This window comes from Panthera uncia (assembly GCF_023721935.1).
Source record: "Panthera uncia isolate 11264 chromosome A1 unlocalized genomic scaffold, Puncia_PCG_1.0 HiC_scaffold_16, whole genome shotgun sequence".
In the NCBI taxonomy this organism is placed as follows: Eukaryota; Metazoa; Chordata; class Mammalia; order Carnivora; family Felidae; genus Panthera; species Panthera uncia.
In genome coordinates, this window is record NW_026057576.1 from 20,711,014 (window position 1) to 20,727,072 (window position 16,059).

At 43.2% G+C, this 16,059-nt stretch overlaps 1 protein-coding gene across 1 annotated transcript in view; it reads left to right on the forward strand.

Annotated features, from left to right (window-relative positions):
• The window catches only part of EBPL (EBP like), a 43,191-nt gene extending 33,094 nt beyond the window's left edge, over positions 1-10,097 (forward strand). The window contains exon 4 of the mRNA XM_049646883.1: positions 325-10,097. Within this exon, the coding sequence (XP_049502840.1) occupies positions 325-565 (241 nt within the window). The 3' untranslated portion in view covers positions 566-10,097. The remainder of the gene's footprint in view (positions 1-324) is intronic.
• The last annotated feature ends 5,962 nt before the right edge of the window (positions 10,098-16,059 follow it).

Genomic DNA, 16,059 nt, shown 5'->3' on the forward strand with positions numbered 1-16,059 from the left:
AGGTCTCTCTTTGCTGGGTGAGATGTGACCTCCATAAATCTTCCTAAGAGTGGAACAGGATACCTGAGAGACTTTATTTAACTCTGAGGATAATCTTCTAGGAAGGGCAGTATTGCTTCTCCAGAGAAAGCATGGATCTCCCATGGATTAGATTGACTTGCCCCATTGAAGGAGCACTGTGGGAAACCTGAGGTCCAACTTCAGAGAGGTCTTCTGCTGTGGAAGACGGTGTTAATGCTGCCATTTAAGAAAAGATGTCAGGATTCAGGGTGACAGGCTGGGCTGAGCTGGCAGCTTCATCCCTTGTTTCTTTCTCTCTAACAGGCATTTCCTACAGATTACCCTGTGCGTGTGTGAATTATATGGCGGGTGGATGACCTTCTTCCCGGACTGGCTTATGGGAAGCCCCAACCTCAACACCGACAGTTGGCTCTACTTTGGGGTCTATCTGGTATTTTTCAATAGTGTGTGGGTTCTGATCCCAGGACTGTTACTGTGTCAGTCATGGGTAGAACTCAAGAAAATGTATTACAAAGGAACCAGTTCAGGGAAAAAGTTTCAGTGACTTTTCAAAATCACAAACACTGATTTCTTGCTTTATAAGCCAGAATGAATCAAACCTTCTTGTTTGGCCAAAATGTAATGCATTCCAGTGTATACTTCCCTTTTATAGTGTTGTTCCTCAGCAGCTTATTTCAAATTGATTGCAAGGTGGCAAGTCTTTGTTTTTGTTTTTTTGTTTTTCAATTAAATGACAATATGGGGAACAGAGAGTAAATTTTAACTTGTAATAATAACATGTTTAATTATACACTTTTATGGCTCTATTAGTTGTTCCACATTATTAAAGCCAATTATCATAAAATGCTATAGAGCATATTATATTAATTTTTTATTTCAAGAACATATTGTTGCCTCAGCTTTTTTAAAAATGTAAATAAATCCAAGTTAGTTAACATATAGTGTAATAATAATTTCAGAAATAGAATTTAGTGACTCATCACTTGTCTCAGCGTTTAATCATCTCACTTATCTTTCGGTTACCAAAGTGAGACCAGACATGAAATGAATGCTTCTATTTTACATTTGTCCTTTATCAAATTTGTGAAGCCAACAGATATGATAGTAGCAGAACCCTGTGAGTAGATTAGAAATGGACCAAGTTTCACACAGATAGGTGACACAAAAGGATACAAAAAGCTGCAATAAGTTTGCACTAAAAGTACTCTGTTCATCAAGTCACCACTAAGAGAGTGGAAAAGGAACCCAGAAGGTAGAAGGTATTTGCAGTACATATTACTGACAAAGGACCCATCCTGAATAGTTAAAGAACTCCTGTAAGTCGATTAGAAAATCAAATCGAAAGTTAACAAAATATTTGTTTTTTGTGGTTTTTTTGTTTTTTAATTTTTTTAATATTTATTCATTTTTGAGAGAGAGAGACGGAGCTCAAGCAGGGGTGGGCAGAGAGAGAAGGAGACAGAATCCCAAGCAGGCTCCAGGCTCTGAGCTGTAAGCACAGAGCCAGACGCAGGGCTCGAACCCACGAGCCATGAGATCATGACCTGAGCCGAAGTCAGACACTTAACCGACTGAGCCACCCAGGCGCCCCTTAACAAAATATTTGAATAACTACTTCATGAAAGAGAATATACAGATGAGAATTTAGGAAACCACAATAAGGTGTTCCTCCACACCTATCAAAATGGTAAAAGTGGGGCACCTAGGTGGCTCAGTTGGTTAAGCGTTCGACTTCAGCTCAGGTCATGATCTCACAGTTTGTGGGTTCAAGCCCTGTGTCGGGCTCTGTGCATCAGGCTCTGTTCTGAGAGCTCAGAGTCTGGATCCTGCTTCAGATTCTGTGTCTCTCTCTCTCTCTCTCTCTCTCTGCCCTTCCCCCACTCATGCTCTTATCTCTCTCTCAAAAATAAATAAACAAAATGCTAAAAGTGAAAAGACTGACAATGAGGAGTGTTGGTGACGAGGTGGAACAAGAACTCTCATGCAGCGCCGGTGGGAACGTAAAGTGGAAAACTGTTTAGAAATAGCTATTAAAACTGGACGTGTACGCGCTTAGAACCCAGTAATCTGACTCTTAGGTATACACCTCCCAGAAGTGCTTACTATATGCACCAGAATGGCAGCATTATTCATTTAATAACCCCAAGCTGGAAACACCTTAAATGAATATATTGTAATACAGACACACGGTGGACTAGAAACCAATGCAAATTAACAACTAGTGTTACTCACGACAATGCAGATGAATTTTACAATGATGAACAAAAGAAGCCAGACTAAAAGAATATGTATTGTATGATTTTGTTTATATAAGGTCCCAAACCAGGTAAAACTGTGGTGTTAGAAAACAGGATAGGCTCAGTCAGTTAAGCATCAGACTCTTGATTTCTGCTCAGGTCACAATCTCACAGTTCTGTGCTGACGCCACAAGGAACCTGCCTGGTATTCTCTGTGTCCCTCTACTAAGTAAACTTAAAACAAAAAAGAAAAAGGAAGAAGAAAACAGGATAAAGGTTGCCCTTGGGGAAGACAGTTGGATGTACTGATAGGGAGAAGTCATGAGAGGATTTCTGAGATGTTGTTAGTCTATTTATTTTTCATTTGCATGGTGGTTATAATCTGATCATTCAGCTGTACACTTACAAATGGTACACTTCTCTCTATATATGTTCTGCTTCGATTTTAAGTTTATTTTTAGAAACTTTTTTTTTTTATTTTAGAGAGAGACAGAGACTATGAGTGGGGGAGAGGGACAGAGGGAGAGAGAGAGAATCCGAAGCAGGCTCCACGCTTGGTGCAAAGCCCAGTGTGGGGCTTAATCCCACGTTCTTGGGATCATGACCTGAGCTGAAATGGAGAGTCAGACACTCAACCGACTGAACCACCCAGGCACTCCTTAAAAGTTTATTTTTAAAAATCCCTGGTATGAAGACCTGGAAAATGTCTTCAGTGGACCCTCATGAAGAGGACACTGTGTCCTTGACAACAGATTCAGTGTAACAGGCTGTTTCTAACAGTGTCCCCGATGTGGGCAGAAGGCAGGATGCCAGAGGGAGAGTCTGTAAAAGCCTTTCCATGAGGGATTACCTAGTTGTTTCCGGAACTTTGCTCTCTGCTGATCTGGCTCAATCCAAGGGTGAACAGAGTGGGGAAAAATGGATGGGCCGCAACCCTGCAGGCAGTCCTGAAAACATGATGTCTCTCAACAGTTTTTGCTGAGTGCTGAATGGGAGAGAAATGGGGATTACAGACTTTGACAGGAACTTGGAGTACAGATACACGCTGCTGCCAAAGAAGGACAGATCTCAATGTTTTAGCAGTTAAGTGAGTTGGCGAGAAACGGTGTCCCAGTGTGAAAGTCTAACATATCCTGATAGAAGCCCTTCTCCCCATCAGAGAGAGGTGGGGGCAAGGTGCCAAGGCAATACTGTGTTTCACTGGTGCTAAGATAGATTTTTTCCTCCATATTTTAATATTTTAAAAATTAGAATGCATTTTATGGTTGCCGTGCCTCAGTTCGTTGGCTGTGGGTTTTTTTTTCTATCAAAGTATGAGGCATCTTATAATTAATGGTATCTTAGATTCAATTAAAGAAGTCACTATCTTCAGTGTTGTTCCTTCAAGCCTCAGTATCTCCAACTACTTGGAGGTGATAGTTCAAATTTACTTTAAAAGTCTAAATTTTGGAGGCGCCTGGGTGGCTCCATTGGTTGAGCAACCCACTCTTGATTTCGGCTCAAGTTGTGATCCCAGGGTCGTTGGATCGAGCCCTGTGCCGGGCTCCATGCTGAGCATGGAGTCTTCTTTGGATTTTCTCGCTCCCCCTCCCCTCCCTAAATCAATAAACAAATGTCTAAATTTTGCTTGGGGCCTTAGGGATCACTTACTTGCATACTCCCCTCCACCCCTCCTTCCATCCCTTCACATTTGTTCCCTGGGAACCAAGCACACAAGACAGGCTTGGAGGAATACATAAAATGATTTGTGGTAGGTTATTAATTGCTTATATTGTAGGTAACCAGATTCCTGCAAACAGGCTGTCCCGTCCCCAGTATTATTTACACTGTAAATTTCCTTTGCAGATTCTTCCTTTCCAGGTAACGTTGAGGCAGATGATCAGCATAACCAATCTAAATTCACGGTGTAAGTGATCGTTTCCTTGCATTTAATTATGTCAACTCTACAACTCCTGGAGTCCTAGCACCAGGGCTCCGGGAAAGGTGCACAGATTGCAGAGTATGAAATTGTAAAATAATACTTTGTCAGAGACAGGTTTGATTGAAGACAAAATGCAAAAAGTTTGGGGAAGAATCCTTTGTTTATTTTAAAATTATTATTGGGGGCACCTGGGTGGCTCAGTCGGTTTAGCGTCTGACTTCGCTCAGGTCATGATCTCGCGGTCCGTGAGTTCGAGCCCCACGTCGGGCTCTGTGCTGACGGCTCGGAGCCTGGAGCCTGCTTGGGATTCTGTGTTTCCCTCTCTCCCTGCCCCTCCCCTGCTCACTCTCTGTCTCTCTCTGTCTCTCAAACATAAATAAACATTAAAAAAAATTTTTCTTTTTAATTATTAAAATCCACGAACATTTTCTTGTTTGTTATGGAAGCTAGAGTTTGAATCTAAGGATAAATCATATATAAAGAGAATAATTGGGCAAGGCTTGCATGAACAAGGTAAACTGTTGCTATCTTTAATTTTAGTTAAATGCCTGTGAGGTAACAGGGAGGGCCTGGCAGGCCTAAGCATAATGTGAGCTAACGGTGAGGCTTCTCCACCTACTGCCCTTTTAGAATCTCTACACCTTCCCTTCCCCCTTTCCATTGCTTGACACAGACCCCAGACCTAACAAAATCCATTTCCCATCACCACTTCATTGTAGGAAACAAATCGCATCCATTAATTAATCTTAAGGTATCAATAATTGATCCTAGTGTGATGTATTACCCTTCCCAAGTGTATTTGCATAAAAAATGTATTACACAACTGATACATTTTCATTGCTGAGAAATGGAAAATTCAGATAAGCAAAAAGAAAACAAACATGCCCAGTATCATCAGGAAGAACCATTATTACAAATTTAGTTTCTGTTTCTCAAGCTCTTGTCTGTGCATGTATTAACATTTTGGGGAGACTTCAACCTTTGAAGTAGGGCGTTCACACCCCTTCCTTCCTCTCTCTCCCTTGCCCTCAGCTGATCATCAAGAAGCAGCGGTCCTACAGAACCAGCTGTGGATAGTATTACAGAACATGGCCCCATTCTTGAGAAATCCATGCACTTACAGAGGTTGATAGGTAGCAGTTATCATTTATTTTTGGAAACTAGTTTCCGTTGATGCTTATGTTGACACAGATCAAGTTGACATCTTAAAATATTTGATTGGCCACATCCCAGCTCTTCAAGGGAGGGATCAACTGTGCTGAGCCTGCTGCAGTATTACGTCCTACGTGTTTAATCCCTGCCCTTCCAGAAGCCTTCCTCAGTCCCTTTAGAGTCAGAGGCAAAGACTGAATTCTTGCAGCCCTTGTCTGTGTCCCTTAAATGGCCCTGGGTGGCCTTGTATTGTTATTTTTGACATCCACCTTCACAACTGCACAGGGGCCTCGAGGCCACACTTAGAATCCTAGATTCTTGTACTGCTTAAGGGAGCCTTGGAGAGGTCCACCCAAGGAGGCTCAAGAGGGCTTAGATAACTGCCCAAGGCCACATAGCTTTTAAGTGAGGTAGGACCCAGTGTTCTTTCTATTCCAGCAGTGTTAGACATATTCCCAGAGCTTATAAGTTATGAAGTTATTCAACTTTGCTTATTTTTTTATGATCTAAAAAATTTGGCCTAAAATGGCTTTCTGATCATCTGAGTCTATTTGTTAAACTTGAGTCGTCTCTCAATTTCATTGTTTGGCTTTGTGTTTTGTATTGTCCTGTTAGTACTTCTCACTGGTTGGACCAAGAGGTCAGGTGACAGCAATTAACTTATATAATGCAGTGTGTTTTTTAGGGAGAGGGGTGACAAAGTAGAGGACACTCGGGGGTCCCCACTTTTCCAAATTTGAGCAACACCACAGAATAGCTCACTACTTGTCCCCTGCAAATGTGTTTGTTGATGATGCATTTCAGTAAAAAGTAAATGAAACATTTTGTTTGGCTTCTCATTTCCGATTCATGGTACTGTACTGACAGTAAAAGGCGAACAAATTTTTGGCATTTTTTTATTACATTTTGGGGATTGGACTGATAGTGGTACCTGCGAACATGATCTCATTAGTGAGAACTTACGAACTGGAAGCAAGACATGGATGTCACTGGTGTCCCCATGAGCGCCCACGATTTAAACTGTCTTCGTAAATTCAGTGCCTGTCCCAGGACGGACCACAAATATTCATGCTCCCTGTAACAGTGACATCTGGTGGCCCCAGAGTAATAGGACAGCAGTTGAGGCCGTGATCTGTGGATTTGGGGGAGAGAAGTTTATTTTATGTCATATAGCAGCTGCCACTCACCACAGGAGCTGCTCCCCTTTCCCTGGGAGCCCCTCCCCATGACACACTTCTCCCTGATCACCGCACATCCAGTTAGCACCTCTGGCCCAAGAACCCTTCAACATCATCCCCACTTCCTCGGGGCACTGTCCTCCCAACTGAGCAGTGGACAAGCTAATGATAACAGCCTGCGTGGGAAGAAGTGCACTTACCTGTGGGGCCTTGTCAGCTGCCATTGGTCATGTTAGGCCGGGCCTGGCCTGGATTCTGGTGCTCGAGGACCTGTGATTTACTGCCTCCCTGGGCAGCAGGTGGCCAGGGTATTTTTAGTGTCTGGGGCCTTTAGCAGGTTTGGGTGGGGGTAGGAAGCAAAGGTGAGGCCTCGGGGATTCAGCTCTTCCAAGGTTTAAGTTCAAAGCCTCCCACTTGTGGGGTCTCTTCCTTAACTTCCTGTGGGCTTTCAGGCTCCTGGTACAGGGGTCTTCACTTCAGAAACCATGTATGTTTTCTTGCATGTCTTTGCCTTTTTCCTTTTCCTAGCCAGTCAGGAAGCACGAGCTGGAGACTGCGATACCTTTGGGATGCCCAGGTTGTTTGGTATCTAGGAAAGCAACTGAATATTATTAACGCCCTGAGTGCATACTCATTCCATTTCAAAGCACTTCTCCGTGCACTGTGTTATTGGATCCTCACGATGATCCCGTGAACCCTGTGGTCAGCAACTATCATCTATCTTCCTTGTACGGGAGAACCTGGTGGAGAAAGGTGAGTGATCGCCCGATGCCACAGGACGTGCACACGGTGGAACCTGAAGCTGGGCTGTCCTGGCTTTGCCACCAGCCGTGCTGAGTTAGAACCCACTTGTGTTGCTCACCAGTGTTGGGATTCAGGGGAAGATGTTTAACTTCTCTCCTTATCCCCAAACTGAGAATCGTGGTCCTTGGCACATACAGCTGTGAGGATGTCTAATAAAATACGCAATAAGCTGTTCTCATCCAAATGAAAGCTCACACGGTCAGGAGCCTGGCTGGCCCAGTCGGTCAAGCATCTGACTTCGGCTCATGTTCTCACGGTTCGTGAGTTCGAGTCCTGCTTCAGGTGAGCTTGAGCCCTGCTTTGGGTGAGCCCTGGCATCTCTCTCTCTCCCTCTCTCTCTCTCCCTCTCCCACTCCCCCCTCACTCAGTTGTGCCCTCTCTCTCAAAAAAAAAAAAAAAAAAAATCTCACACATTTATTTGGCTTTGTATGTGTCCAGGGCCAGGCCCTAAATATATGACACTGCCGCTGCCCTCACACGAGAGACAATCTCCGAACCAACTATTAAACTCACCAGGTGCTCAAACCTGGGGCTTCCAAGCAGGCACATCAGAGAGAGAAAAAAAGGTAAAAATGGAAAAGGCTGCGTGCCCAGATGCTTTGTCAATCGGACCCCCCGAACCTGGATTTGAGTTCCCTGGTACAACTATTTGGTGCTGCAAATGCTTTTGTGATGCCTTGTCCTTGGCATCTGTTTCCTTTCCAAGGAAAGATTCTGTCTGCGCTTCAGGGAAGAGCTGGACCCCCTGGGCTTGTCCTCTCCACAGCTGCCCCAGCATCCCTGGAGCCCAGGCATGCCTCCGTGAGCCTCGAGGTCTCCAGCTGATGGGGAGGGGCTGCTGTCAGTGTGATCCTGGTGTTTGACACCATGGATCTGTGGGCCCACTGGGTTCCAGCCTCCCGGCTGGGTGCCTACATACCTTTTCACTGGATCACTCCCTGCTTTTCTTTGTTTAGTGAGCCATTTCCCTGGGGGGTGGGCAGAATCTGTCTCGAGCCTCAGCTCATTTGCCTGTTGACCCTGAAAGCCTAAGTAGACCTAGCCAGTGAAGAGGACCTTGGCGGTCAGTGGTGGTGTTGGTGCCGACATATAAGGAACCGGGTCCTTTCCCTGTGAGTACTGGCCCCCAGTTCCCTCCCGGCCCCCATGCTGAAAGTGGTTGTTGTCCATAACTCAGTAGTTCAATGTCATATTCTGTGTAGAAAGAGTTCCATGGTTGTGATCAGTCTCTAAGATCGGTGATTCCCATCATCATATTAAGAGCTCTGAGATGTCCTCTAGTGGAAAAACCTGTTTAATTTCATCGAACCCAGGATTTCCCAAGTTTGTTGGACCATGGAGGCCTCTTTTCAAGTCAACAGCACTTCCTGTCCTTCAGATTAGAGCTCCACAGAACCCACTTTGGGAAGCATAGCTACCTCCTGAGAGCTGTCAGCTGCCTTGACTCATGGCCACATTCCACCCCAGATGGCATCTCCTAGGATACCGATCCCTCCCCAAAGTGGACCTGAGCTCATCCCATCATGAGCCAGCCCCGGTTGGCCCATCTCCCCAGTCCTAATCCCACTCAGCCCTGGCATTCTGCCACATTCCTGTTTGCCTAATAGCCATCCTAGGGCAACAGGAGAGGAGAGAGGATTCTCCTGTGTCTTCCCATCTTCACTGTCCACTCAGATCGACACCCAGAGGGTGCAGTTCACCTTCGAGCTGGGATCCCATTGGAGAGTGATCTGCTTGTTTTTCCTGCTTTCTTCCCTTCTGGTTCCTTATCCTGTGCTTCCTGACTTCTGCTTGGAATGCCCTGGGTCTGGCAGGAGCCTTTTATTAGGTGAACAGGTCTCATACAGCTTCATTCCTGATTTGGAAGACTTTAGCCCTGGCTATCCTGGCTGGCAGTCTGAAAATGTCTTACTCCATTTTTGTTTTTTCTTAAATCCAAACCAGTTGTAGACCACAGCCCTCAAATATACCTGTCCTTCCTCTCTGGTTTTCCTCCTGTCCATAGTCCCACACAGGATTCTCACCACCCAGTCTCTCCCACCTGTCAACCCTGGTCCAAGAAGAGCCAACACTGCTGCCTGGATGGGGATGCTTGTTATGGGCCTGGGTGTGATTAGGTCCCAGCGGGTCCTGTCCAACCAAGGTGCATTTCCCCCTCTGCTTCATAATGGTTTCTTCCTCTCTGCTTTGTGATCATCATACTGGAGCCTCTGCTTTGAGTCCATCCCAGGATCTCTGGCCTCTGAATTCCATTGCCTGCTCTTCGCCTCTTTCTAAAACCTGCTCTCAGCACACCATCTAATCCTTGGGTTCACGTTGGATCAACGAAACATCGCCAGGATGGGAAAGAGTTTTGTGGCCAGGGACACCCCAAGAACATGTGAAATTGGAAGACCAAGGAATGTCAGAATTTTAAAGTGCAATTTCACACAACTTAAAACTGAGAAGTAGCCAATGTCACTGTGCTGTCCCCCTCCACATCCAGGGGGGCATATTCCCTTGACATGACTGCATTTATGTTGGACTCTCTTGGGTTTAAAGGGTAAAGCATACGCTTAAGTAAGGTAGGATATCTTTGCCATCTGCCATACCTTTCTGAAGCTATAACCCCTTTCCTTAGCTCATAAATGATTTAAGCTGTTTTCCTGACTCATACTTGGAATACCATCCCTGAGCATTATTTTATAAGCTTGTGAAATCTTGATATAAAACAGTTCAGTGCCTGTGTTAGTCAGCTAGTGCCAAGGGGGTAAAAAAAAAAAAAAAAGAAAAAAAACCCACAAAAGTCTCCTCAGTTCAATGCAACAATAAGCATTTGTCTTCAGAGCTCTGTGTGTTGTCTGGGATTTGGCTGATCTGAATTGGGCTCAGCTGGTCAACTCTGCTCCGGCTGCAATGGCTGAGTGGCTCTCCTCTCACATCAGGTCTCTGGACCACGTTGGTGGCTTTGCTCTACATGTCTCTCATCCTGTCCTCCTTAGACAGCAGACTAACCAAATCTTGTTCTTCTGATGGCGCCCGCAGAAGCAGAAGAAAGAAGTCCCAGTGTGCAACACACTTCCATCCCTGCTGTGTCACGTCTACTACCACCCATTGGCCAAAGAAAGTCACATGGCCAAGCTCAAAGTCCCCGCGAAAGGACACTCCATCCATGATGAAGCTATAGTAAGGGAGTGGGTGGAGAAAGGAGTGAAGAACTGGGGCCGATAGTACCACCATGCTCACCTGTGGTACATAGCAAAGAGCTAAAGGGTTTCTTCTGCCCATTGCTACAGCAGCATTTTGTTGCAGAGATGCTCCAGGGAACCCAGAAGTCCTGGGAAACTCCTGAAGGTAAGTCTGAAAGGAAAAAAAAAGTGTGTGTGTGGGTGGGGGGAACAGCCCCGGTTGGCCCATCTCCCCAGTCCTAATTCCATTCAGCCCTGGCTTTCTGCTACATTCCCGTCTGCCTAGTAGCTGAGCCATCCTAGGGCAACAGGTGAGGAGAGAGGATTCTCCTGTGTCTTCACATCTTCACTGTCTAGTGATTGTTTTTCACAACAGTTCTCTCCTGGGAAGCTCTTCAAGATGCTCACAGGCTCCCTGGCCAGAGAACCAGGACGCCACCCAGAGTGTTCCCGAGGAGTGTGGAGGGAGCAGGCAGCAGAAGGGCAACATGGCGACCAAGTAACTCTTCCATGGCTAAGGGTGGTGAACCTTTATGCTCTGACAAATGTGCACCAACGAAAGCACTGAGGGAGTGAGAGCCCCTGGAGCCAGCCAGGTGAGGATGTGCCTTACCCAAGACAACAACTGTTTTAGTTATGTGTTCTGATGTTTTCCCTACTTTCTTCCCCCATGTTTCTGTTGCTGTTTCTTGATTTTTCAACTTTAGACACAACCTATTTTTTTCTTACCTTGGAAGATAAGAATTTAACTCTCTTGCACTCTCCCCCATTTCTACCCCACACATATATCCCTTCCCCCATATTCCCAATATAGATAGTTTGGTTAAATGAATAGTTGGTATGCACATTGTTATGAATACGAAAAAAAATTGTTCACAACTGGGCCATTTAATATACTATGGTTACATTTCTTTTCAATGCAACCTTTTGATAATTGCCCTTCTTTGCATATTTGTTTGCTTGGTTTTCCACATACTTATCAATAAGACAACCTAAACTGTCAATACTGAAAACTTCACTGACACAATCAAACATAAGTTCAACTGTCAGTTTCTTTTGTCTGATGGCTTGAGACAGCCTGCTGGGAACCATTTGTTCTCTTGCTTCCAGCTTATACAGGTTGCTATGGACGCCTCTGCATGGCTGTTGTTCTGGAAACTCCTTTGCTACCCTCTAGTGTTGAATTCCATGCTACCTGCATCCTGTGTCTTCATTTTGGTCTATCCTCTTGAGGGAGCACAACTACTCATAACCTCCTGACAAAAGGTTCATGAGACCTTACTTGTCTGAAAATGTCATTATTCCATCTGCATGATTGATTGATAGTTTGCTTAGGTATAACATTCTAGGTTGGCAGTAATTTTCCCTCAGAATGTCTCTTTTCTTACTTTTTATTTTGAATTTAATTTTAGACTTTCAGAAATGTTGCAAAAACATTAACATTCTATGTAATGCCTTTACCGAGCTTCCCCTCATGCTAACATCTAACATAGCCATGGTACAATGATAAAAACGAAGACATTAATTTGGATACACTAGTATTAAGTGAATTACAGACTATGGATTTCATCAGTTTTCCCAATAATGTCATTTTATTTTTCCAGGGTCCATTCTAGGATCCCACATTACATCTAGTTGTGGAGTCTACTTAGTCTCTTCCAATCTGGAACAGTTCCTTAGTTTTACTTTGTCTTTCATGATCTTAACAGTTTTGAAGAATAGTGGTCAGTTATTTGGTAGAACAGCCCACAATTTATATTTTTCTGATTTCTCATAATTAGACTGAGGTGACGGAATTTTGGCAAGAAATTTTTTTGCAAGAATGCCCTTCTTAGTGTATCCGATCAGGGGTGTGTGAAGGTGGTATAACTTATTACTGACGATGTTAATATTGACCACTTGGCTATATGGCTTGGTCCAGTTTTCTCCACTGTAAGTGGAGATTTTTCTTTTCATAATTAATAAATATAGTGGTGGGCATAGTTTTTTTTTATTATTATTTTACTTTAATTTCATTATAGTTAGCATACAATGCTACGTTAGTTTCAGGTGTACAATATGGTGATTCAGCATTTCGTTACATGACCCGGTGCTCATCACAAGTGCACTTCTTAATCCACATCACCTCTTTCACCCATCCTCCTCCCCCACCTTGTAACCATCTGTCTGTTCTTTACAGTTAAGAGTCTGTCTTTTTGGTTTATCTCTCTGTTTTCCATTTTGTTCATTTGTTTTGTTTCTTAAATTCCACATATGAGTGAAATTATATGGTATTTGTCTTTCTCTGACTGACTTATTTCACTTAGCATTATACTCTCTAGCTCCTTCCATGTTGTTGCAAATGGCAAGATTTCATTCATTTCTCTGAATGATATTCCACCACCTCTTCTTTATCCATTCATTTTTTGATGAACACTTGGACTGCTTCCATTAATTTGGCTATTGTAAACAATGCTGCGATAAACATAGGGGTGCCTATATCCTTTCAAATTAGTGTTTTCATATTCTTTGAGTAAATACTCGATAATGTGATTACTGGATCATATGGTGGTTCTTTTTTAATTTTTTGAGGAACCTCTGGTGAATATACTTTAAAACTATGCAGATATCCTGTTTATCTTCAACCTTTCACGCACTAATTTTAGCCTCAATTGATGAATCTTGCCTACAACAATTATTACTGTAATGTTCTTAATGGTAATTTTCTGTTTTCCTCCTTTTACATTTGTTAATGGAATTTTTGTAAGGTAGAGCTGTCCCTTCTCTTCCATTTATTTAGTCATCCATTTATTCTTCACATCAGCATGGAATCATAGATATTTATTTTATTCTAAGGGGTATAATCCAGTTTCATTGCTAAAATTGCTCTCGGGCATCTGAGTGGCTTAGTCAGTTAAGCATCTGACTCTCTCCCCTTTCTCTGCCCCTCTCCCTATCTCTGTCTCTCAAAATGAATAAATACACATTTTAATTAATTAATTTAATTGCTCTCAGAACTTTGAAGGCCTTGCTCCATGATTCTTTAAGACTTCAGTAGAGTTATTAAGAAGTTTAATGCTATTCTGGGGCACTGGGGTGGCTCAGTTGGTTAAGCATCTGACTTTGGCTTAGGTCATGATCTCATGGTTTGTGGGTTCAATCCCCGAGTCGGGCTCTGTGCTGACAGCTCAGAACCTGGAGCCTGCTCTGGATTCTGTGTCTCCTTCTCTCTCTACCCCTCCCCCACTCTCACTATGTCTCTCTCTCTCTCTCAAAAAAAATAAGCATTGGGCACCTGGGTGGCTCAGTCAGTTGAGCGACTGACTTCAGCTCAAGTCATGATCTCATGTGAGTTCGAGCCCCGTGTTGGGCTCTGTGCTGACAGCTCTGAGCCTGGAGCCTGCTTCTAATTCTGTCTCCCTCTCTCTCTGCCCCTCCCCCACTCATGCTCTCTCTTTCTCTCTCTGTCTCAGAAATAAATACAAAAAAATTTTTTTAAAATAAGCATTAAAAAAAATTGTTTTAAAAAGAAGTTTAATGCTATTCTGATTCTTGATCTGTTGTATGTGACCTGTTTTTCTCTTTTAGGATGTTCTGAAATTTCCCAGTATTAAGTTTTTGTATTTATCTTTATAAAATGTATTTGTATTGGGCCCTCTATAGACCCTTTCAAGGTAGAAATTCCTATGTTCTGGGAAATGTTCATGTTTTATTTATCTGATAATTCATCCCCTTCACTTTTTTGTATTTCTGGCATACCCATTATTCTGATGCCAAACTTTTGGACTAGTTCTCTAGTGTTCTTATGTTTTAATTTCCTGTTCTATATCCCTTATATTTTATTCTATTTTTTAGGGGATTTTTATTTCTACTTCATCTTCCAACTTTGTGTTAGATTTTTCCATGTAGATTCCAAGAACTCTTTCTTGTTATCTAAATGTTTTTTATAGCAATCTTGCCTCATGGGTGTGATATCTTTTCTTATTTCCAAGGACATATATATTTTTAAGTTCATCTTATTTTTAAGAGAGAGAGAAAGAGAGAGTGTGATCGGGGGAGGGACAGAGGGAGAGGGACAGAGAGAATCCCAAACAGGCTCCGCACTGTCAGTGTGGAGCCTTACGCAGGGCTCAATCTCATGAACTGTGAGATCATGAACTGAGCTGAAATCAAGAGTCAGTCACTTAACCAACTGAGCCACCCAGGTGCCCCTACTATTTCTAAGGATATTTATTGTTTGTGGGAAGTTTTCTTTTGTTTCCTGCAGTGATCTCTTTTTCCTGAGTTACTTTTGTTTCTCTCTCTCTTTCATGTTGGAGGCTCTTTGTCACAAGTTCTGTCAACCTTTATTGTCTGTTTTCATTTGAGTAATGCCTTGCCCAGGACATCCACACTGTGCCAGGCATTATCCATGGCCCTCGTGAAGGGCAAAGTGTGGCTTTACAGTGGACAGATCTAGCAGTCCCTGCCTTCACCAAACTTGGCTTCACCACTAGTAAGATATGCAGATGTTATCTCCTGATGGGATGCAATATGAGGTAGAAAGCTTCACCTATAGGACTTGCCAAAAACACCTTATCTAAATGTATTCAGGCCTTTAGATCTAAATTCCAGTTGACAGGATTTACAAGAGATACAGGGACAAGTTAAATGATACCACAAGGAAACAATCAGGACCCTCCTTCAGTTAAGTGGCCTGGTCCCTTCAAAAAAGGTAACACTGTGGGGCAAATAAAAGGAAGAGGACTGTTCTAGGAAGGAGAATAAAGAGACATAATAACCAAATGCAATGACATTCTAGGAACGATGGGGGAAATTTGAATATGGATTGAATATTAGAATATATTAGGGAATTATTTTAAATTTTCTTAAGCCTGACCATGGATTATGTGTGGATTTTAATTATGTATGATGATGTCCTTATACTGAAATATGCAGGGGTGAAATATCATAATGTCTGCAGCTCATTTTCAAATGGTTCAGAGAAACAACGTATGTACACACTTCTACCTAAAGATACAGATAAAGCAAAGGGGCACTTGGGTGGCTCAGTCACTTAAGTGTCTGACTTCAGCTCAGGTCATGATCTCATGGTTCATGAGTTCAAGCCCTGCATCGGGCTCTGCACTGGTGTCGTGGAGCCTGCTTGGGATTCTCTCTCTCCCTGTCTCTCTCTGCCCCATCCACTGCTCATGCTCTCTCTCTCTCTCAAACATGAATAAACATTTATTAAAAAAAATAAAGATAAAGCAAATATGTTAAGATGCTAACTATTGTAGAACTTAAGAGGTAGGTATATGGGTGTTCATTATATTTGGAAATTGTTCACCTTTTTCCATAATAAAAATGGAGGTGGAAAAAAAAGAAGAAGATACCAAAAAGCTGCTAGAAGCTTGTGCGAACCCTGGGTCTATGGGCAGGGCCCATCATTTGGTGAGCCCACTGTTTCATCAGAGGACCTTCAAATGTCAATGTCATGTTCCTTCTCTCTAGTTCTGTCTAGAACTCCTACAGAGCCCCCAGTCCCTGCCTGGGGTATGTAAACCTCACTGCCAGCACACGGGAATTAAATGGGGAAGGGATCTGCGCAGTCTCACCAG